The sequence below is a fragment of the Scophthalmus maximus genome, chromosome 4, assembly GCF_022379125.1.
Source record: "Scophthalmus maximus strain ysfricsl-2021 chromosome 4, ASM2237912v1, whole genome shotgun sequence".
Lineage (NCBI taxonomy): Eukaryota > Metazoa > Chordata > Actinopteri > Pleuronectiformes > Scophthalmidae > Scophthalmus > Scophthalmus maximus.
This window is the reverse complement of record NC_061518.1, coordinates 11,937,144-11,959,557: the sequence shown is the minus strand read 5'-3', so window position 1 is coordinate 11,959,557 and position 22,414 is coordinate 11,937,144. Positions and strand designations below refer to the sequence as shown.

Below are 22,414 nucleotides of genomic sequence, written 5' to 3'. Positions count from 1 at the left end.
TCGTGCATTTGACCCATGCAGTTGGAAGACAATGGAATAGATGTAATGTGTAATGCGTCCACATGTACGAGTAACCCTTACTTTAAACAGAATAATAATTTTGAGATTTACATGGAAAATCAAAAATAAATGGAAAATTTGTTTTATTGCAGTAGTAAAGTAATGAGAGCTCAACTTGCTGCACCTCCTGGGGTGGCACCCCTGGTTATCGCTGACTGTCAAACAGAAACACTGTAAAAAAACACATGTTTGACAGTGTGTAATACTGTTTTGGTGTTTTCCCTTTTTTGATTGTTGGTTGTATGTTTTCTAGCTGGTGGCCTTAAACATTGAAAGCTTTAAGGAAGAAGAGGTCAGCCCTGCCAAGCTGCAGAAGCACGTGAGGGAACTGTCTGAGCAGCTGTACAGAAATGTAAGTTATCATGCAAAGAACAACGATCTGCATCGCTTCTGTATCTGCCTTACTTTACAGGGATATCCTCCTTTGAACATGCTCTACATGTGTTTTGATCTATAGCCACTGTATGTACAGCTGCGTATTCTATTAATGCACGTCCTTCCCTGGTGGTGGAACTGTAGGAGAACCCAAACCCCCACATGGCATTCCAGAAAGTGCCTCGACCGTCGGAGGGATCCCACCTCCGCGTGCACCAGGTGCCCTTCCCCCTGCTGGCTGACGAAAAGGTGGAGAAGATGCTGCAGGAGGGTGTAGCAAAACACAGCAGCGCACCTCCTACTGTACGACCTGAGAGGAAGTGCGTTGTACCAGCTGGGCCCGCCGTCGGTAGGGAAAACTTTAAGCTGCTCAAAACATACTGCACTGCTGCATTGATATGAACATTACTAATAGTCTTAACATAACAGCAGTGATTTGTTTAGGTAAAAATCTCCCACAGTGATTCAACTGGTATATGCGAAATGCTGTGTTGTCCGCAGCACCTGTCAGATTTGGCCTGCAGTGATTCCCCTCCTGCCCTGTCTTTCTGTATTCCAGTGTCTATTATGGGTAAGATTGGCTCCGTGTTCAACAGCGCTCGCAGGCTGGAGGTGGTGCGGAGCTGCATCTCCTTCATCTTTGACAACAAGACCCTGGAGACTGAGAAGGTAATGCAGGGCGTCTTTCATCAGAGCAGCTAATCAGCTTCTAAACAAGCTCGTGAACTGGAGGCATCTGGTCTTTGTGTTACACCACTCCAGCAGCAGAGAGCTGCTCTCTCTAAACCTTTGTCATCCAAATATTTCCCAGCTGACACTCGGACAGAAAGATTGTTTGAGTCTACACCAAGTAATCTCTGAGTCCTGGATTGCTCCAGTCACATGGTTTTGCCTTTTGAAGCATACGTACTACACAAAAATGTCTGATTTCCTTCATTTTCACTCTCTTCAGCTATTTTATAACAATAAATCATTAAGGTTAAAAGACCACTTGCTTTTTTCTTTCATATTTCTACTATGGGATCATGTGTAAGATTGTTCTGCCTCGATGCAGGTATGCGCCCCACTGAGTGTGATTGTAGTTTGGAAGTATTTTTTTATTTTCTAAAACCCTCTTTGTCTACTGTTTGGTCACAGACGCTGCCGGCCGCACTGCGCGCACTGAAAGGCAAAGCAGCCCGCCAGTGTCTGACTGAGGAACTGAGTCTTCATGTTCAGCAGAACCGCGCCATACTGGACCACCAACAGTTTGACTACATCATTCGTATGATGAACTGTGCCCTCCAGGTAAGGAAGAGATTATCATGCCAACACACCTCGCAGATGCCCGTTTCTGAAGCGTCCATACAGTGTCGTGCTGCTGGGAAACATGAACATTTATGGTCCAGGCAGCCAGGGAGGCAAATGACATCTTGGATTGTCAAGATCTGATGTACGATCTGTCAACTAAACTTTTAGTTCAAAGCTTAATTAACAATAACTTTTGATGGTTTAATTCATTTATCAAGCAAAACAGTCACTGGATCCAACTTCTTAAAAGTGTGAGTTTTCTGTCTTTCTGTCGTTTCTCCTTCATGACATTGTGAATTTAAGAGCTCTGGGTCTTGGACTGTTGGTTGGACAAAACAAACACATTTGAAGGTGTCACCTTGGGCTCCTGAAAAGTAATTCATTTATATTTTGTCGACTGAATAATTAACAAGTTAATTAAAAAATAAAAAAGAGAGATAATGAACGAGCTACACACTACTCAGTGGCTTTCAGATTCTTCATCAAAAATAATTTAGGGAGGAAACTACATCTACCATCTGTTTCTAATTTCAGTCATGCAATGTAACATTTGGTGAAATTGCATCAGAATATGTGTAGTCTTCAAATTCTGTCTGTGTTTTTAGTGTTGAATGATACTGATTAATTAAAACTTCATATTTAATTTTAAATGTTTCTGATCCAAATAGGAATTTTTGAATTTACCCAATTTTTTTAAGTGAATCTCATTTCAGTCTTTTTGTGTTATTCCTTTCATAACAATAGACTTATATAATTCAAAAATATGACTATGAATATTGTTGAAAGGTTGATTTAATAAACTTTCTTAGCCAGCGGAACTTAGTCAAGGTTTGCAGATTTTCTCCTTGGCGTCCTCGCCAGATGTGACCAAAATATTAAGAATAGACTAAATCACAAACTAAAAATGTGGGATTTGACCAACACTTAAAAATATTTTTTATCACTCTTTTTTACTTTATTTACTCTTTTATTACTCTTTATTTCTTTGCAGCAGAGGCCATATTTTTACGAGTCGTAACTGGTTCTAATTTAGCACAAAACGATGTTTAAGAGGGATATTAGTATATACAAGCTATGTAGCACAAGCCGACCCTTCCTCTACAACTTTTATCCTCTTTATTCTCAAGTTTGTCTCTGTTCACAACAGCCTGGCAGCGTGTCTCAATGCTGCTCATTGTGTATCAGATAGTATGTTGATGTCTTCCTGGTGCCCTCATGCCTCGGCTACTTGTCAGAGTGAGTAAGTGATGTGTTTTTGTGCAGCTCATAAAGAGTCAGTGAGGCTTCACTCACAGCAGCCAGGTCTTTATTGGCAGTTCCTCAGGTTTTACTGCCTTGAATCGGCCCTTTCCATGGATTTTTGAAAAAATGGAGGCAGTCCTCGCAGAGTGCAGCTTTTATTGAGTGACTTCAGATTCCAGTCATTCTTCTTTTTTTTTCTCCCCCTCAAATGATAAAAATCCAATTAATCCAACCGTCTGCGCGGGCCAGGGACATGCAAGGTCAAAATGAAACCAAATGCAGCTTTAATGACATTTGGCTAATATAATTTCTGCATGACAAGGCAAATGATACGCCAATTTAGTTATTAATGTCTTACCACGCATGCAGGAAGACGTGAAAAGGAAAGCTTTTTGCGTCATCCCTTCTAGGCAGCACAATGTCTGACTGCCTTGATTTCCAGCAACAGAGATAAACAACGACAGTAGTTTGTCAATGATGTGCATTTGTTGAAAAGCCAAAATACCACTATCTCTCTTTTATGAGCTCCTCAAGTCGAGACGTATTCGAGTCTAAATTGATGTGAAGCTTTACGGTGTTTTGATGTGCAATTGTTGTGGTGCTATCTGATAGCCAGGCAGCCAGTGCGTCATTTTTGTACTGAAATGAGATCAGGATGTGTTGGCTTCTGTTGGAACCAATGTGTGATTCGTTTTTGTTGTTGTTGTTTGCTCAGTTGTTCCAAAGCTGGAATGAACTTAAACATAAAAAGATGAAAAATAGAGTGAACTCCTGCAGGAGATTAATATGAAATGCGTTATAACAGTCTGAGTTTCAGAGGTAAGAAAAGAAAAAAATCTGGTAAATTGTCTTGCACATCTGGAAAAATGCAGATGTAGTTTATATTTTATCTACCGTTTGTAACACATGCTGATAAAACCTCACCTGGGGTTGATGCTGACGTTGCTGTTTTCATTTGATGTTCATAATGAGAGAATGTGAGAGAGGTCTGTCTCATCTAACTTTTAATACAGACTAAATTCACCATATAGTTATATTTTAAAACAAAAGACTCCAAGCGAATTTTTGAAGACAAATTTGACTTGGTGTCCTCTGGCATGCTGCTGAAAAAAGTAGTAATTTCACACATGGTGAAGAGACCTGATGTGGAGTGCACTTCAGTTAACTGCAGCATGGGATACGATGTAGTCAGCCTTTCTCTCGTGGCTTCTTGTTTGCCTGTTGTTGTTGTTTTTTTAGATTTTATTGTGTATTGTTCCACATTTTATTCTCTTGCTTAAAGATGAAAGACAGCCATTTGTCCCTGGCTTTCATTTCTTAGTCTCAGTTGAGTTGTGAGGAATTTGTGTCAGACAAGCTGAGAAAAGAATATAAATAGTAAATTACTGGGCCTGTAATTACTTTCATACTCTGCCTTTTCTTTCTACGCCCAGCCGCAGAAGACCCCCAAACTGATTTTAACACAGGGAGCGCACCACAGCCAGGAGTTGTGTGTGCGTGCGTGTCAAAACTGCCAAACAAACCCAAAGTGACCTATTCTGTAAAAAATGTTGCTTGCTCTTTGTACAATGACAGCATGATACCTCATTAGGATTTCTGGAATACATGTTGATGTGACACATTGTATCGCAATGACATCATCAAGATGAGGCAAATTACATTTATTGTTCTTCAGGCTAAATGTCAGTTCTTTTTTCTGGTTGCAATCAGTGTATTTTTTAAGAAAGGTTTGCAGGGGAGCATAGCTGCAGAAATGTACAATAGGTCATGGTGAGGGTATTAGAATAAGGTGGTATGATGATTTGTCAGTAATTGTTCATTTGTTTTTCTTTCTTGACATTTTTTTTTTTCATAATTCACAAATGATAATGATGGATGATGGATTTTCTGGAATGATCCAAAAGTTTACACTGACGCATTTTTCCCTGTTTAAACATCTGTTGTAATCCTTATCTGTGTTGTCTCCCTGCCATGAGTCAAGCACAGTAACAGCAGTCATTAAGGCATTTGAGTTAATTGCACATTTATTTATGTGTGTGTGCGTGCGTGCATGTGTTTGTGTGGTGCTCCCGATTTTAGGAGTCAACGTTGCGCAAGCCATGTGGGGGAATGAGCCCTGCTGTGGATGTATCCTGGCATCCCAACCATTTCCTGTCAGATAGGATTATGAGCCCTCTGTGCTCTGCTCTCAGGGCCGAGGGCCTCATGATGGTGCTCAAAAACACACTGAATGGCAGTTCACTGTAAGAGGGGAACAGGGCGGGAGGTCCATGGGAAGTGGCCACGACGGCATGGAGTCCATGAGCTCTGTGTGATCCTGAGCTTGACCATCTGATGTGGGACAGTGTGCAATCGCGCACGTGACACAAATGTTGGAAAAGTACAAGGCACTTAATCTGACTTGTCTTGTCTGACTCGAGTCTGAGCTGATGGACTATAGTGCCCCATACCAACTAAGCCAATGTTCTCCGTTTAATCATTTTGCACATCTCCTTTTAATACTGAATAAATTACTTCATTACATTTTTACATTATTTAGATCATAAATTAGTCTCTTGCTGTGAGAACATGGCCTCTGTCTGCCTTGATGTCCTTGATGGATTGCCTTGCGCAATATGGTCACTGGGAATCTGCACTGAGTATCATTCCCATGGTCAGATAAAGCTCTCTCTAGGAAGTCCACCAGTTATGGCCAGGTAAACATCGGCATTAAAATCAACTGTGTGGCTTATTCCTCCTATTCGTGATTCAAGCTGCAATTAACAGTAACAGCCTCAAAAGTTGAGATTTTCTTCTTCATTTTTGTCTGTGACTGCTTATCCCTCAAAACCATGCCCCAAGTGTCAGCTCTCCGCTCAGTTTTCCTGGAAAGTGCTTACTTCCTTGCATCACACAGGAAGCTGTTGTTTGTTCACATCCTCTAGCGTTCGTGTCACATGTTCGAGCGTCTTGTTTTTCGCTCGCTGTATACGTGTCTGAGGCAACATGGCTGTGTTTGTCATCATGGCCATCATAGCTCCGGCGGCTTCAAGAATGAGGGGAAAAAGGGTGAGACATACAGTAAATAATAGGAGGGAAGGAAGGCAGCGGGGTTTCCTTGCGCACAAACGTGGGGGTATACAACATCCTCCTATCCCTCCATTTATGAAATCCGAAGATAGCATATTTTCCCCACCCTGCAACACGCTGATCTTTTCAGCTCAATGACGTTGATCACAGTACCAATACCTTTTTCAAGCTCCTCATGTGATGCTGATGGGCTACAAACTGCTTTGCTCTACTTCTTTCACTTTTCATTCAGTCTAATCTCAGACCGGTTTTAGATTTCGTTTCTTATTTTACAGGAGATTAAGGTGGATAATAAGTGAGGCTTAAGTAAGCCTGATAATGTCGCTTTATATTAAATATGACGTGTTGAACAAAGCTCGTGACCTTCTCTTCATCTGAAACATGCAGCTGAAAATGTCTGTCGTTATAAGTTTCTGTACCCACAACCAGACTGAATATTCACTCTTTACATGGGTGGAATACAGATTTTGTTTGATATACCCTTTTTTCTGCATGTGAATTTTCACTTGTTGTTCTATTTTGACTGTGGTTCATGAACTCCTGTGACCTGCGGCATTGTTAAGTTCGCGGGTAAACAATGCTCTGGTGCCGCTCCAAGCTGGAACATTTTACCCAAATAACTGCAAAGAAAAACACAAGCGACAAGAAAAATAAAACTGAAACTATGTTGCTTGGATGACGGGGGGCCGGGCTTTCATGTGTGGCTGTGGAACTTGTGTTTTACATTTTCTCCCCCCTCTTTTTTCTCTATCTCTCCCACTACAATTAGACAGTGATAATATGATAATTCACATCACATTAAGAGAGAAAAAATTAACCCAGAAAGAAATAATTCTGATATGCAAATGTTCTGGCCATGAGGTCCCACTGACGTGCGGCACCACGTCAGAATCGGTGCTGTTGTTGGTACAGTCTTAAATTAAGTTTCCTTGGGCCCCTCTAATTTGCAGAGTTAAAAAAATAAATCCCTGAAAAGCTCACCAGAGATAAGTACCAATTTCCTGCGAATTAAGTACTTGTAAGTCCAACTCGTCCTTTTTCTCTTATTCTCCTGTTCAAATCGTTCCCTGTGATCTCTGTAGGAAAAGTTTAGTTTGGGCCCCTAAGTGCCCTACTCTAAGCCTCTTAATGTACTATTCACCTTAATACCATTCTCTGGAGGGCCCCACTAAGCTCCGCCTCTTTGACCTGAAACTATTCAAAACCCAAAGACACTTTGGCTTGGTAGTGTATGAATGTCACAGAGGGAATATCTTCAACTATGCCCTGATTTGATTTAAGAACGTCTTCTGGCTAATCGTCTCTGTTTGATAATGCAACATTTTGTGGCCAAATTGAGGATAGTTTTTTCTACGTTCTCTGATTTTTCTTGAATGAGGAATGCAAAAAAATACAGTGACGAATGGAATGCTCTGACAATTGTGTCAGGCCGGGGTTATATAAGGCTATTGGAAGCATATGTCCGAATATTCGAGCAGAGTTGAGTGGTTGTTGCGGATCTTTTTCTTGGGCATCGCCCGCACATTTAATGAGACACAGTGTCTTTATATAACAGGAAGTTGTGCTTGCTGGAGATCCTTTCGCCCACCAGTGTCCTACCCAGATCACCTCTCCGCGTAGCTACAGCAGCTTATGAGTCATGTACAGTTGTGTCTTATGACTTCCCTTCAGAATAGATTCAGTATTGATGTAGTATAGATGTGATGATTCTTCTGTAAGTCAAGTCAAATCTAATAGAACATGTCTTCAGTGTGTGTGTGTGTGTGTGTGTGTGTGTGTGTGTGTGTGTGTGTGTGTGTGTGTGTGTGTGTGTGTGTGTGTGTGTGTGTGTGTGTGTGTGTGTGTGTGTGTGTGTGTGTGTGTGTGTGTGTGTGTGTGTGTGTGTGTGTGTGTGTGTGTGACCTCTCTGACCTCTCTGACCTCTCTGACCTCTCTGTTGGAAACCAGTGCTGCTTCTGTCGGGGCTCTATTTAAAAGGTGTTCACAGCGCTGTGTAACATGTGTCCTGCTGTGTTCTGCCCCGTTCTCACTTCTCCTCTGTGTTTGGCCCACAGGACTGCTCCAGCTCAGAGGAGTACACAATGGCTGCTGCACTGCTGCCCCTGTCAACAGCCTTTTACAGGGTAAGGAGATGGAATATTAGTGTATGTCTATGTTTTTATATATATGTGCGTGTGCGTGTGTGCATAATATGTAACTTTCTGACTATAAAATGCCCATTGCTTTTCGTGGTCCCAAGTCTTATTAATAAAAAAACAAAAGTGATTCTTGAAAAACTGATGTGTTCATGTTAAAAATGAAATATATAATCCAACATTTTGTTTGCATATAAGTTGACATTGTATTGTAAGAAGGTTGCAGTCAGAGGGAGGACGGATTTCTCAACCGATGACCTTTGCAGATTCCGGAGCATCTACACTCACGGAGCCGCATGTGAAAACCTAAACAGGGTCATTTAACGGACCAGCCGTGGCATTTTGTTTCCAAACCACACACTATCAATACAGGGTGGCTGCCGTGTTTACCACGACTGTGTCCCCGCTGCTTGCTCGTTGCTATGGGGACAGACACAACTTTCCGCAGTGCCTTTTCGTTGGGTACCACCATTGCTATACCCTGATGGGCTGGACTGGGATATGGCCCGCTCTCCGCCACCACATGACTCATCCAGTTCACATGCCCCAGTCTGATGTAGCTGTCTTAGATACGCTGTATGTGTTGGCTACCAGCTCTGACAATGAATCCGTTATGTCCGTGTTTTCTTACCTCACTTTATTCTTGTTATAACTTGAAACACAAGTATATACGACTACAAAATAATTAATCTTTCATAAGAATATCCATTCATCATAAGTCACAGTCGTTACACAATGGACTGCTTTTTCAGTCGGAACATTGTGAATGATTTCTTGTCTGGCACTGAACTCCTGGGAAGAAAGAATATTTTGAGAATGCAACAGATTTTTCTCTGTAACCTACAGAGCTAGTGTCAAGCTTGAGCTCTGCCTCACCCAAAGGGTGAAAAGTGAAGTGAGGTCAGGTGGGAACCTGCCAACATTATTTGAAATCTCGGGTCTAGTGGTGCAAAGATCGTGCAGTGGAAATGTGAGAAAAACAAAGCTTGGTAATGGAGCATACCAGCAACTGTCCGTCATCATGGGTGTGGATTGAGAAGCGTCCATGATCCCAAACATCGCACAACGGATCCATCACAAAATCTACTTTCTTTTTAATTTGAATAATATAAAATGTTGCTTTAGAAGTTTGTTAACATGATGCCCTTTTTTTGTGAAGAGCAATATCTTCCATAACTGCAGCATACATTACATAATGTATTAACATAGCAGACAGTTGCTTTTACCAGCATTAAAAATTTCCAATATGTCCCATCTCAGCTTTCCCCAACCATCCACAACATGTATCATGCCATGTTTATACCTTAATGAGTATGCTAGCATGGAAACAGTTCTGTTCTTCAATAAATACTTCATAAATGCTCAACCAGCCTGACCAGAAAAGACCACGAAAGTCACTGAATGTGAGCACGGCCATTTGTATCACAGAACACAAAGAAATCAGTAGGACAATGTTGAATTTGCTGCCAGTAATGATTCAGGAAATATTGTTTAGATCATTCGAATGCCGTATTTGTTCCTTGACCTCAATGATAGAACACCGCTCAAATGAGAGACCCTTAGTTAAAAGTAATCTCACATAACAGACCTGATATAGGACATTTGTCATTAGACTTATATCTCAATATTTCTGCATGACGGCCCAACTTTGAACGTGGTTTGGTGCTGTAGTCGTTAAGTATATATGGTACAGTTCCATTCCATCATTGTGTAAGCAAGACTTTACTTTGCTACTCTGCTACTTTTTAAGTATCATTAATGAAAGTGAGCAAGATGTTTGTGCAGTTAATCATATCATTGACCTGCTCAGAAGAGTATTTCTTGCCCTGATCCACCTCACAGTGACTGCATGTTGACAGTCTCATAAGCAAGAATGGCTCGTTTGAATTTCTTGTGCACATTTCCATGACTTTTCAATCAATTGCGTTATTACTGCTCATTTTTCATGAGAAATTATTCATAAGCGATATCTGCTTTTGTTTCTCTGCGGTGTTGACTTCTGCTGCATTACAAACATTGGGTGGAGAAAAAAAAAATGTCATCCTCTATTTAGCCACTGCACAGTAATAGACTGCTAGTTCAAGTTCAGAAGTCAGACGCTGTTTGGTTTTGTTGGCCAGACTTTGGCAGGCTCACACTGTGTTCATGCGTACAGTGTCGCCGTCCCCATGGCCCTTAAGTCTCCAGGTCGAGGAATTTGGGAAGTTCCCCTCGTGCCGCAACCATCTGCTCCCAGATTCTACTGGATAGAGACAGACGGTGTTTGGCTTTGTTACTCGCCATATGTTGACACTGAGCATGTTATGCTGTTGAGCCACATTATATGTTCAGATGTTTAGCCTTCCCGTGTTTTTGGTTTCCCCGTCGCCTCGACCCTTCTTGGATGTTTTTCCTCAACCTAAGGTGTTTATGGAACAGTATTTGATAGATATTTGAAAACATTTCATATAGACGGAAATCAGAGGTGATTTGCAAAATATCTTCTGGCCGAGTCATTTGGCCTTTCATAACCCTGCCCAACCTTCGTACAGTGGCCCTTAGTTAGAGGTGAGGTTTTACATTTTGTTGGGGCACTTCCTCTGGCATTCGTTATCTAGCGAGGAGTGGGTTTATCAGGAGACAACAGGTGTCGTTGACATTTGGATCTGTTGTTATTCCACCCTTTTGCAATCGCACATGGTACTTCTGACATTTGAATGTGTCACTGGAGTAAATGCCTCTGTCCGGGTAACACAGATCGGACACAGGTAAAAAAATAAATCATTTGAAAACCAAATGCAATGCTGGATGACTTGCACAACAAGAACACTCGATTGTTAGCATTCTTTCAGCCATAGTTTATTCATGGGGGGGATTTGGCAGCTCACTCTGTCAAACGGCTCGGCACCTCGTGATTAAAATGACGTACTATGTAAACCTTGTGTATCTCAGAAATGTCCTGCTCTTGACTTAGCGTGTCCATGTTTACTTTGTTCTGAAACATTTATGTTACTTGCACATCGTGTCTTTTCACAGGTATGGCCTATGGATACCATGAGGGGTTTGTTTATTAGTCTGATTTTGTTTTTCTGTTTGTTTTATGTGACTGAATACTGTAAACACATTGAAGAACAGGCTTTTTCGTGGTTACAGGTCTCCTCTCAATACACTGATTCCGTAGAGTTAGAGTAGAATTTCAAAAATGAGGAGATGGATTGCGTACAGGTCACGCATGCATTCCCACAAAGTACTTTGTCTGCAATTAAGGGATGCTACGAATTCCCTCAGAACGCATGTGAATAACATTGCTGCCCCAAGGCTGGTGACATAGCATAAACAGCAGTCCTCATTCAGTCTCCACTTGCACGTATACACTCCCTTCAGCAACAGCATGCACCATCTCTCATTCTTGGAGGCACACAGCCGACATGTGTGACACTGTATGGCTGATGTATGGAGGCCTCAGTCGGTCATACTCTGAACTTTGGGATCATGTCCCAAAGTTCAAAACAAGATCCCAAATCATGATTACCTCATTCCTCTGACCTGTGCACACCATTGTCTCCTGTCTATCTCCCTCCTTTTTTTGGTGCTTGTTTTTCACCCTGTCTCGCTCAACTCTGCATTCCTCCTCCTCACCAGTCACGACGTCAGATGCGTCCGATGGTTGTGTACTCCCTGCTTCCCTTCATCTTCACTTGCTACTTTCCTCTTCCTCCTCCCTTTCCTCTGCTTTCTCTTCTCCTTCCCTGTCCTCCTCCGTGGCCATCTGTCTTGTGCATGTCTCTGTAAGCCCCGTGTATTATCATATTAGGAAGCGTCGACCTCGGTCAAAATGACCTGCACATGTCTGGCAAGTCAAAAAAAGTACGGCCAGGCTGTGTAAAGACAACATAGACAAGTTACACACGTAGACCCCCCTACATAACCATATACGACACCCACACAACATCTGCTGCTCGTAATAAACTCCTAAATCTGAAAAGTATTGCATTACTACCCAAAGGGCTGCCTTTCTTTTTGTTCTTTTTGTTCTTCTTGTTCAACGATTTTTGACAATGTTTCATTCTTGTCCGCCCTTAAAGTGTGACCTCTGTACACTCAGTCCAGAGCCATGTGTCCTGCAGTCTGCTCTCTGATAACGTGGGAAGTGGCAAACTCGGGAACATCGTAGCCTTTTCTTCAAAGCGTTTCTTCCTCGGCAGATTTGTTGTCGTCATTTCCTCCTGCTTTTCTCCTGCCAAAATTCCCATGCTCAATTTAATTTGGTATGCTTGTTTGCTCTGATGATAGCAAGTTAGTTTCCTCATCTTTATTTCCAGAGAGAGGGCCGTTTATCTTACCAAGATCCCATTAATGTCATCCTAATGTTGCCTTGTGATAATCATGGAGCCCCGCGTACTTTTACATTTCAGGTGAGATCTGAGTGAAGTGATTCAGATGGAAGGAGACGAGGTGGATTTATAGGCTAGGTGTGAGATGTAATATAGGACCAACAATGTGTTTATATGGGAAAACTACAATGTTACCAGTTTCAGATTTCTTTAGCTCACAGCACCACTGTGTCAAAGGCGCCTGCGTTACGTTGCAATGGCTGTAAACATCCCACTGATGACGATATTAGAAACTGTTCATTGTGGAAAGGCAATGGCCAATAGGGATTGGCCGCACTCGCCCGACCAACCAGTGGTGTAACATTTGCTTTTCTAAAACTGGCCCCGCTATCGCAGTCTAGTCAAAAACAAATGATTCAGAATTGCGAAGTTCTGACTTATTAAAACCAAAAAGCAGAAACAAGACACAATGTAGGGCATTAGCTCCCTGTTCGCCCCCATGTTCTCCCAGCTCTCCTCTCTCTTGGCTCCCGGCCCATCACACTGGGAATGGAGCTGTTTTGATTCTGTTATAATTACAGTAACCCTTCCAGTTCTCACCCTTCAAGGAAACCCTCTGAAGTGATAATGGAAACCACTGAATTGTGTCAGGCTCGGGGGAAAGAAATCAGAAGCTAATCTAATAAAGAGGCTTGAGCCTTCCACGTGGCCGTCGGACTCTGCAAGGAGATGGATGGTTGATGAATGATGGTTTGTGGCCGGTCATTTATTGGCACTTTGTGCTCATGGTTTAGCCCATATCATTTGTGGTATGATACTTCACTCATCGGTCTACGCTTAAGAAAAACAACAGCTCTGTTTCCAAAAAAACATCCAGACACAGAGGGAAAGAGGAGTCCTCTGTTGCTCCACTAGGGGCTGTTATCTGTTAAAAAGTCACACCCCACAGGGAATAATTGATTTCACTTCAAATGCCATGGCCGGCATGGTTTCCGACTTTTGGCAAATTTTTCTTCAAGGGGCCCCATTTTTTCGATGTAAATACCCAGTGAGCAATAAACTTGCACGAACTCTGACTGTCAACAGTGAGGGGGGCAGCTGTGGTACAAGGATCCAATGGGTGATACAGCACCAAACACAAATGTTAATTCATCATCATCTGGGGAAGAAATAAAATATATGAGTATTTATATCTGAAAAATCAGATTTTTCCAAACTGTCTGACTTTGTGTACGTAAGCTCCATTGTTGAAATGAGTGAAATTTAGTTTGACTGAGTAAAAAACAAAGTATTTTACTCAGTTTGTCTGCTCAGACTGTTTGTGCAGTCAATCCACGATTTCATTTTAACGTCACAGCATGAAAACCGAAACTGTTGACAGAAATATCATCACTAGCTTTCTGAGTCTTAACAATTTAACATCTTTGTATCTGTTGCTATGGGAGACAACATAAATCAGAGAAACTGAGATCCGAATCACATTGGGTTTTTGTTTTCCTCACTTGGTCTTACTTGCAGGCATTTCACAGGCCTGATTTTCAGTTCACATCCTCTAAAACTTGTTTGTTAAAGTTTATTTCTATAGATGTAAAAATTCAGAACCGCTTCACATGAAATAATCGCCGGCTGGAGTTGGTTTGCACATCGGAACTAGCGCAAAGATTTATCTGTTTTATGTTGTTGCTGCATTGTTGACTCTGTGAACTGCATTTTGTCTTACAGAAACTGGCGGCCGGTGTGAACCAGTTTGCCTACACCTGCATTCAGGACCATCCCATCTGGACCAACCAGCAGTTCTGGGAAGCCACTTTCTACAGTGAGGTCCAGAGCCAGATCCGATCCCTTTATCTGAACACCCTAGAGGGGAAAGGGGGCATCACTGCCAGGCTAAAGGTAAGATAGGAATACTGATTTTAACCCTTAACCTTTTTTTAAACCCACACCACAGCTGGAAAGATTTGAATTGTTAAATTTTTTAATAGAAAGTAAATATGCCAAGAATCCCTATTGCTAGCTTTGTAGTTGCTGCCACTGTTTCTCTTTTGTGATATTAAACTGAATGTATTTGGGCTTTTGACAAAACAAAACAGTTAAAGATGTCAGGAAATTGTGATATTAATACTTAACAATTTTCGGACCTGTGCGTGCAGTGGCTTTCTTAGCCATGGGACTGGGATCTTGCTGTGGCTCCTAAGATCATTTTTGTGGTGGACACAAGATCATTTCTGGAAAACAATTTTCATATTTTCTCTGTACATATTTTCTCATTATTTTGAGTGTGTTTATAATCTGTAATTATGAAAAACTGAATAATTGTCAAATTGTTTGTCAGCACGCAACACTGTGGCTAGAGATAAAAACAAGCCAAAGAGTTGTTTCTACATCCGTCCGTGTACTCTGACCTCTCCAGGATGCAGCCGCTGCGCCTGCAGTGGGCAGAGATGAGGAGCACACGGCCATGGACCTGGCGGCAGAGCAGCTGCGTTCGTGGCCAGGCTTGAGCAAGGAGAAGCAGCAGGAGCTGGTGAAGAATGAGGAGAGCACTGTGTTCAGCCAGGCCATCCACTACGCCAGCCTCATGGTTTACCTGCTGGTGCCTTTGGACACCAGCAAGAACAAGCTGCTGCGCAACGCCCCCGTTGCAGACTGGGAGAGCGGCAGCAACAGCATCGTCACAAACAGGTCAGGAGAGCGACAGTGCACGTTAGAGGAAGCATGTACATATGATAAACTGCTGTGAAACATCTTTCACATGTTCTTACCATCCACCAAGAACCAAACATGGGCTTGACAAGAACATATTTTTGGCTTATTCTGGATTTGTAAGGTAGAACAATCAGTCTTATATGGAGGAAACCTCGAGGTAAGGTTTCATGATTTGGGAGCATGTGTTCCTCTCTTAATAAGGTGATGATAACTATGTGGGTGGATGTGGCATAACTCACAGTCTACATGATACCTTCCTATTTAGCCAAATGGAACGCAGCTCATCTTCTGTTTCCGGGCCCACATCCATCCTGTGGGCTTACATCGCTACTGCACAAAACAGAGTGCGGCTAATTCACTTCTGTTGGGAAGTTTAAAACCCTCAGGGTGTCTTTAATGGGACTATACTGTAACCACCCAAACCAAACAAAAGAGCAGGGAAAGTGATTTCCTGTGCTCTTCAGTGACTGTAGCGTGAAATGAATTTGGGAATATCCCCCATGTACTGTATGTCTTTTCTTAGAATTTAAAGGCACGGACCCAAAAGTGATTCTCTCTGGCTTTTGATACCAAATAGTCGGAAGAGCGCAGTGTTACTGTTTAATGTCTTGTTATGTGCAGCACTTGCATTATAAACATTTGTTCTTACGTTCACAAATATTACCAAACAGCCACAAGAACACCGTGATGCTGTTTCAAACTTTCTAATTAAATGTCCCAAACACAGCCAAGAAATCTGTTTGTATGGAAATTTCCTCTCTTTTTCTTTCATTTTTGCTCCAGACTTGTTTGTTTCTCACAGAAGACATTTGGGTTTCATCACTTGCTATTTGTACATCCAGAGGGAATGTTGCATCACTGTCTCTTGTGAAACATTCTCCATGGCTTATAGAGTCCAAACGATTGATCATCAACACTTCGCTCTGGGGGGTGGCAGACCTTTTTCCCATCAAGGGCCATTTCAATTTTTATATCTCTCTCGAATGCCATTTGGCGAGACATCTGATGTCAGATGGTAGTGATGCTACTCACAGGTGGTTTTGGACAGAGCAAGTTGCTCGAACAAGTCCACACCTTTGGTGGTGCAGTGCAGTGCACGGCTTGCAAAGACAGAAAATCCTCCTTCGTATCAAAATCTGTTGTGATCCCAAACACACAAAAAAAGGTTAGTTTGGTCGTAGTTTTATAGCCGTGGTTTCTTTGCAGGCCAGATTGAAAAACTGGAAAGTTCTTTTCGTGTGCCATATCAGTGATCTGCTCAGGGACAGTTCTACGAGATGGTCTGACACTCACACTTTTAGTTTGTCCAGTTTTTGCAGCTCTGCAGCACCAACATGGCTCCTCCACAAACCCTCCATCTGAATCAGTTATCAGCTTCTTAGCCGTTAGCTCGCCCACCACAAATCTTGCCTGCATTGCATCGTAATGTCAGAATGCGATTTTGTTGAAGCTGCTTGTTGGGCACCCAAAATCGGCTGAAGAGAATGAACTTCATCCAAGCGAATTTGTTCTTGCAACAGCTACATGTTTCCAGCTGTAATGATGCTTTAGATTGGCCTTTTTCGTCACTGCGAGCACGACCCTGGAAACTAAGCACTATGGGTCTTCTTTAACGTCAACCCTCTAAAACGTCTTTTCTTGACAGTCGCCATGATGCTGGTCAGTGATGAAACATAACAGCTATGTGCGTGTTTCGTTAACCTGACCGTGACCTCACAGTCTTACAGCCAGATGGATCCCCCCTAAAGAACACGTTTGTCAACTATTTTACATCTAAAAATTATTGCTGTCATGAGGATTTTTTTTGTGTTGTTTTTCTGAGTTGCTTTTTTGTATTTATGAGCTGCCTCGCGGGCCAGATCCAACCCTCTCATGGGCCCGGAGGCCAGACTCTCCCCACCCCTGACTTAGTTCATGCCAGGCTTTAAATCTCTCTCTCACACTGCTTCTTTATCACGGTGCATCTTCAGCTGCATTTCTGTCAACACACAACTCTCAGATCTCACATTAAATCTGCTCCTAGACACGGTGGCTTGACCTTTCTCATTTTCATTGTGTCATCATATATGTTTTATAGCATTGCTGGCAGTGTGGCAGAGAGCTTTGACACGGAGAGCGGGTTTGAGGACTCGGAGAGCAGCGACGTGGCCAACTCTGTGGTGAGGTTCATTGCGCGCTTCATCGACAAGGTGTGCACAGAGAGCGGCGTTTCCCAGGAGCACATCAAGAGCCTGCACAGCATGATCCCAGGTACAGCGCTCACGGTGTTCATTTGTCGCTGTCCTAATTCCCTCAGCTCTACGGTGTACAGAGGAACCCTTGGATGAGTGTGTTCTCAGCTCAGGACAACAGCAACAGAGGCCTCTGAGCTGATTAACTCCTGACATGTTAAACGGCCTTAAAATCTGTAAATACACACTGTGGTTGTAAGAGCGTGTGTGTGTACATGTGTTTCTCTGTTCAAGCTCTGAGTGTGCACTTGTGTGTGTTCGTATGTTCACTGACCTCAACTTCTCACCCGCAGGCATTGTAGCTATGCAGATGGAGGCTCTAGAGGCAGTTCACAGGGAGAGCAGGAGGTTACCTCCCATTCAGAAGGTGAGCTGCTGGGACTTTAGATATACTTACAGTATTTAAAAAATGATGTTTGTTGATGCTTGTTTTTTTGTTTTTTTATCTAAACTTCATCTGGCATAGAGCTGCAACAGTAAATCGATTAGTTATTGATTACTAAATGAATCACCAACTATTTTGATAATCGATTAAAAAAAAACTAAATAACTTTGGTGTGTGGAAAAACAAAACATCATTTTGGGATTTGGGGAAACTAAATCTTAATTTTTCACAATTTTATGACATTTTATGGACCAAACAACCAATCGTTTAATCGACAAAATAATCAACAGATGAATCGATTATGAAAATAATCGTTAAGTTGCAGCCCTAGTTTGGAATGCCAATATTTTCTATAGAGAGCCAAATCACAACTTCTGTATTCTGTTCCAATTGTTAGAAAGCCTAAAACAAAACTCAACCCTACAAAAATCAGCCTTTATGTCATGTTGATCACTCAGTGAATCTCAACCATGATATCAAAAATAACAACTATAACTGTTGATTATTAATGTCATCAGCTTGAAAATGAGTGTAGGTTTAGTGTTGGGCTTTGATAATGGAAAAGGCTGTTTTTTTTACACTTTTTTCAATTATAGCAAAAAACATTGGAATTTCTAAAACAAGAGCGTTGTTTGATACTCTGATAGCAAGTGCTAGATAAACATCTATTGTATCTAATACTTAGCTATATACTAATTCTAAACACTATATTCGACTGCACTGTTGCCTTTACTCATTTCCCAACTCTTGGCTATATCCAAATGCTGAGTGGAGTCTGGTTTTCTTGATAGTAGGCAGACTGCAAATCTCATCCGGTGTTTTCCAGTCATCATCGCACTTTTACATTTTACCAGTTGCTCTTTTGGACCCTGCCGTGCTGCTACATGTCTGCCAGCTCTCAGTTATTCCTCTTGCACACCCTTGCACACACAGACAAACGTCATGCCAGTACTTCCGCGGGAGCAACCCGGAGTCCACGGTGAGCAGTCTGGCTGCCGCACTGAGTGGCTAACATCTTACACGTTTATGTGTTGGACAAAGCTTCCATCCTGGGCTGCTAGCAGCGAGCTGCATGCCAAAAAATACTACTACTGCAACAAAAAAAAGGGTCCAAACAACACTGACTCTGAATTCCTGACTGGTCGGTGAGGTAGTAGTAAGAGTACCAATAACGTGTAAAGGAAAAACAATGAATGCATTGAAGGTGCATCACTGATGAGAAGATGTGGAGTATGAGGTGCAGAGGGACTCTGTTCTTGGTCTGGCCGTCCAACCAAGGGCGGATTCAAGAAAGCTCCTATTCTCCCCTGGTCAGAGCCTTAACTCCCTCAGGTTGTCTACAACCTTAATGGGAAATGCTGTGAAGGATCTAATGTCCGTCCTGGTTTGTGACAGTGGAACAACTGAGTGACTGTTGTTAGTTGTACAGTCGTAGAAGTTGGTCGTAAGGGGTTTGTCTTCGAGACGTTGTTAATAATCACTTTTTTGTGAAAAAAGAGCAAAGACTGATCTTATTCTACTCTCTTGTTTACACATGTTATATTTCATGTGAGTGAATTAAATGTAGTAAGTACACATCTGCCGTTTTGAATCAAACCATCGTTTTGATTGTTTGCTTCACACATGAGTTTAAAAGAACTGTATACGCTGCCCCACTGGATAAAGAACAGATCAGGTTAATTAAGTTAATTATTTCATGTCAGTTGACATCCACATGTTGACATTTTAAGTGTAAACTGATGATTACTTTGTTCAACAATTGGGTACATGGAACAGAATTTTGAAATGGTAAATCGGTCTCTACAGAATATGAATTAGTTTTTTTGTTGCAAGTGATTTCTTTAAATAATGCTATTTAATGCTTTTAGAGTGCTTGCAAGGTGTTTTTTGATATTGAGTGCATGCAAAGCTTATAGTTGTTCAGTGCGGATGTAGTGTTCGTTTTTTTTTTATCTGATCAACTGACACAAATGGCTTTTTTCTTAATCCCTCATTTGAGTAGCTAACTGTCAACAGCAAATGTCTGAATTTAAGTTCAGACGTGTTCACGGGCAGGTTTGTGTCTGACCCTGTTATAACGTAAAGTTTGTTTTTTTGCCATCAGCCTAAGATTCTGCGTCCAGCACTGTTTCCTGGGGAGGAGCTGGTGTTGGAGGGGTTGCGCGTGCTTCTGGATCCTGACGGCAGGGAGGAGGCCACTGGGGGCCTCCTGGGGGGCCCACACATTCTACCAGCAGAGGGCGCTCTCTTTCTCACTACATACCGCATCATTTTCAAAGGCATCCCCCATGATCCACTGGGTAAATACTGGACCGCTGCAAAACTAACTGCAGGATATTTTCCTGCGCTAGTTTTCAAATCAATTAAATATATTTTTGTTTTAGTACTTGTTTTTGTTAGTCAGCAAAAATAAAACTTTCAACTAATAACCGCCTCCCGTATATTACAACCATAGCAGCCTTCTCTGCTCAAATCAATTAAAACTATTTTTATCTTTGTTATTTTTGTTGAATGATCCTTGTGTTATCAAAAATCAAGGGAACAACGACAAGGAAACAATGCCTTCTGCAGACTTAACCCTGGTAAACCATACTCTTCATCACTTTAATGATCTAATGCCCTTCTAGACGCCCCTTTAAGTGCCGACCATGAACCAAATAGAACCGGACCTGTGTTGCATGTCATTCCCTGTGACTCTCTCTCTCTCCCCTCATTTCCTTGCACCTTCGTACTGTCAGCTAGGTGGCAAAAGCATAAACTGCCAAAAAAAGAATACAAGAATAGGTGTTGGTCCAGTGTGTTGTGACCGTAATGAGATGCTGCAGCGATCGTGAGTCATGTGGTGCTGGTCTGTGTTCCTGTTTGTGTCCAGTGGGGGAGCAGGCAGTCATCAGGGCTTTCCCAGTGTCAACACTGACCAAAGAGAAGAAGATCAGCATCCAGAACCAACTGCAGCAGAACATGCAGGAAGGCCTGCAGCTCCGATCTGCGACATTTCAGGTAAACGCTGAAACACACTCATGGTGTCAGATTTTTTATGTGATTCTCTGAGATTGTAGATCACAGTGAGGTGCAGTGGTGATGTACAGCAGCATGTAGTGTCATCTGCGCTTCTGATATGAAATTCACATTGCTTCCTTAACTGAATGCTTTTTCTTAATTCGCTGGTTCGCCTGAGGATTTACAAATACAAACTATTTCCAAACTAATAAATAAGCAGCAAAACTTGAAATTACTTAGAACATTCAGTGTGGCACATCAAGTTCAAACCCCATGGTCTTGTGTTTCATAACTTGAGCTTGATTCCTTGAATCAAAAGAGAAGCAATTTTCAGCCAAGCATGTGTTTTTAGTCCTTAGACATGCTGCTGAAAAAGTTGTTATGGTTCATTCCTATCTCTTTACTAACACGGCTGGTGAAAGTGCCCATGTTTTTGGAGTGTAGGTCACTTGGATCTTTTTGTGGACAGTTTAGTTGCGTTTCCACAAACTGGAATCTGTTTGCAAACCATACATGGGCTGTTTAACTAACCATGTGTTGGATGTGAAAGTTGCAAATCTGCACAGTTAAACAAATGTTTGAGGGTAAAAAGGTGAGAAAATGTAACCTATTGCTAAATAATTCATTTAACTGATGTGTCTTTTAGTTGATAAAAGTGGCTTTTGATGAGGAGGTGAGCTCAGAGATGGTTGAGATCTTCAGGAAACACCTCCAGAGGATCCGCTACCCACAATCCATCTTCAGCTCCTTTGCGTTTGCTGCGGGACAAACAGCACCTCAGCTAATCCTTCCCAAGCAAAAAGAGAGGAACACTGGCTTCAGGTTCGTTGTGCAGTGTACATCACTGGATACTGATTTCATGTGTGAATCAATGTGCTATATGAAGTATTACATGCCTCAGCAGGTTTTCTTCTTTGAAAATGTTGAAATGTTATGTTGCTCTACCTGCACATAGTTAATTATTTTCTACCTTTGTTCCACACAGAACTCTGTCAAAAACTATTGTCAAGGGAGCAAAGAGGGCTGGGAAGATCACCATGGGCCGTGGTAGCCAGAGCACCCTGAAGAAGAACGACAGAGGCAGCAGAATGACCTGGCATGAAGATGATGACATTTCAAGTGAGGGAAATCACACACTGACACATGATGGTGTTGAGGGAGAAAAAGAGACTTCAGCTTTGCATGTGTGTTTCAGTATCAGACGATGGTGAGCCGCCCCCCAGCAGCACTTTGCGAGCATCAGAGAAGTCCACAATGGAGCAGCTGGTGGAGCAGTCCTGTTTCCGCGACTACCAGCGCCTGGGCCTCGGCACCATCACCGCCAGTTCGTCTCGCTCCAAATCAGGCGAGCAGTTCAAGATCACCGCCGTGAACAGGCTCTACTCCCTCTGCCGCAGGTACTCCCCCTCACAGGGGCTGGACGCCTGATGCCAGTTCAGCAACTTCAGCTGCAGCAGTGTGTCAGCATTAGAATCAGCCCAGAAACTCGCTGATCTGTGCTGATTTCACTATCACAGCATAGCGGCAGTGAGAATATTAGTTTGCAGGATCTGAAGCCCAGCCAGACGCTTTCTGAGCATCAATATCTCAAAAGGCCAGTGTTAGTGT

General features: G+C 42.3%; 1 protein-coding gene across 2 annotated transcripts in view; it reads left to right on the top strand.

Moving 5' to 3' along the window:
* The window catches only part of sbf2 (SET binding factor 2), an 81,279-nt gene that overhangs the window by 42,681 nt on the left and 16,184 nt on the right, over positions 1-22,414 (top strand). For both annotated transcript variants that reach the window (XM_035627956.2, XM_035627955.2), the window contains exons 13-26: positions 314-412; positions 580-784; positions 995-1,104; positions 1,573-1,722; positions 8,091-8,159; positions 14,207-14,377; positions 14,895-15,166; positions 17,268-17,440; positions 17,715-17,788; positions 19,911-20,106; positions 20,679-20,806; positions 21,453-21,628; positions 21,792-21,925; positions 22,002-22,203. In XM_035627956.2, the coding sequence (XP_035483849.2) occupies positions 314-412; positions 580-784; positions 995-1,104; positions 1,573-1,722; positions 8,091-8,159; positions 14,207-14,377; positions 14,895-15,166; positions 17,268-17,440; positions 17,715-17,788; positions 19,911-20,106; positions 20,679-20,806; positions 21,453-21,628; positions 21,792-21,925; positions 22,002-22,203 (2,159 nt within the window). The remainder of the gene's footprint in view (positions 1-313; positions 413-579; positions 785-994; positions 1,105-1,572; positions 1,723-8,090; positions 8,160-14,206; positions 14,378-14,894; positions 15,167-17,267; positions 17,441-17,714; positions 17,789-19,910; positions 20,107-20,678; positions 20,807-21,452; positions 21,629-21,791; positions 21,926-22,001; positions 22,204-22,414) is intronic.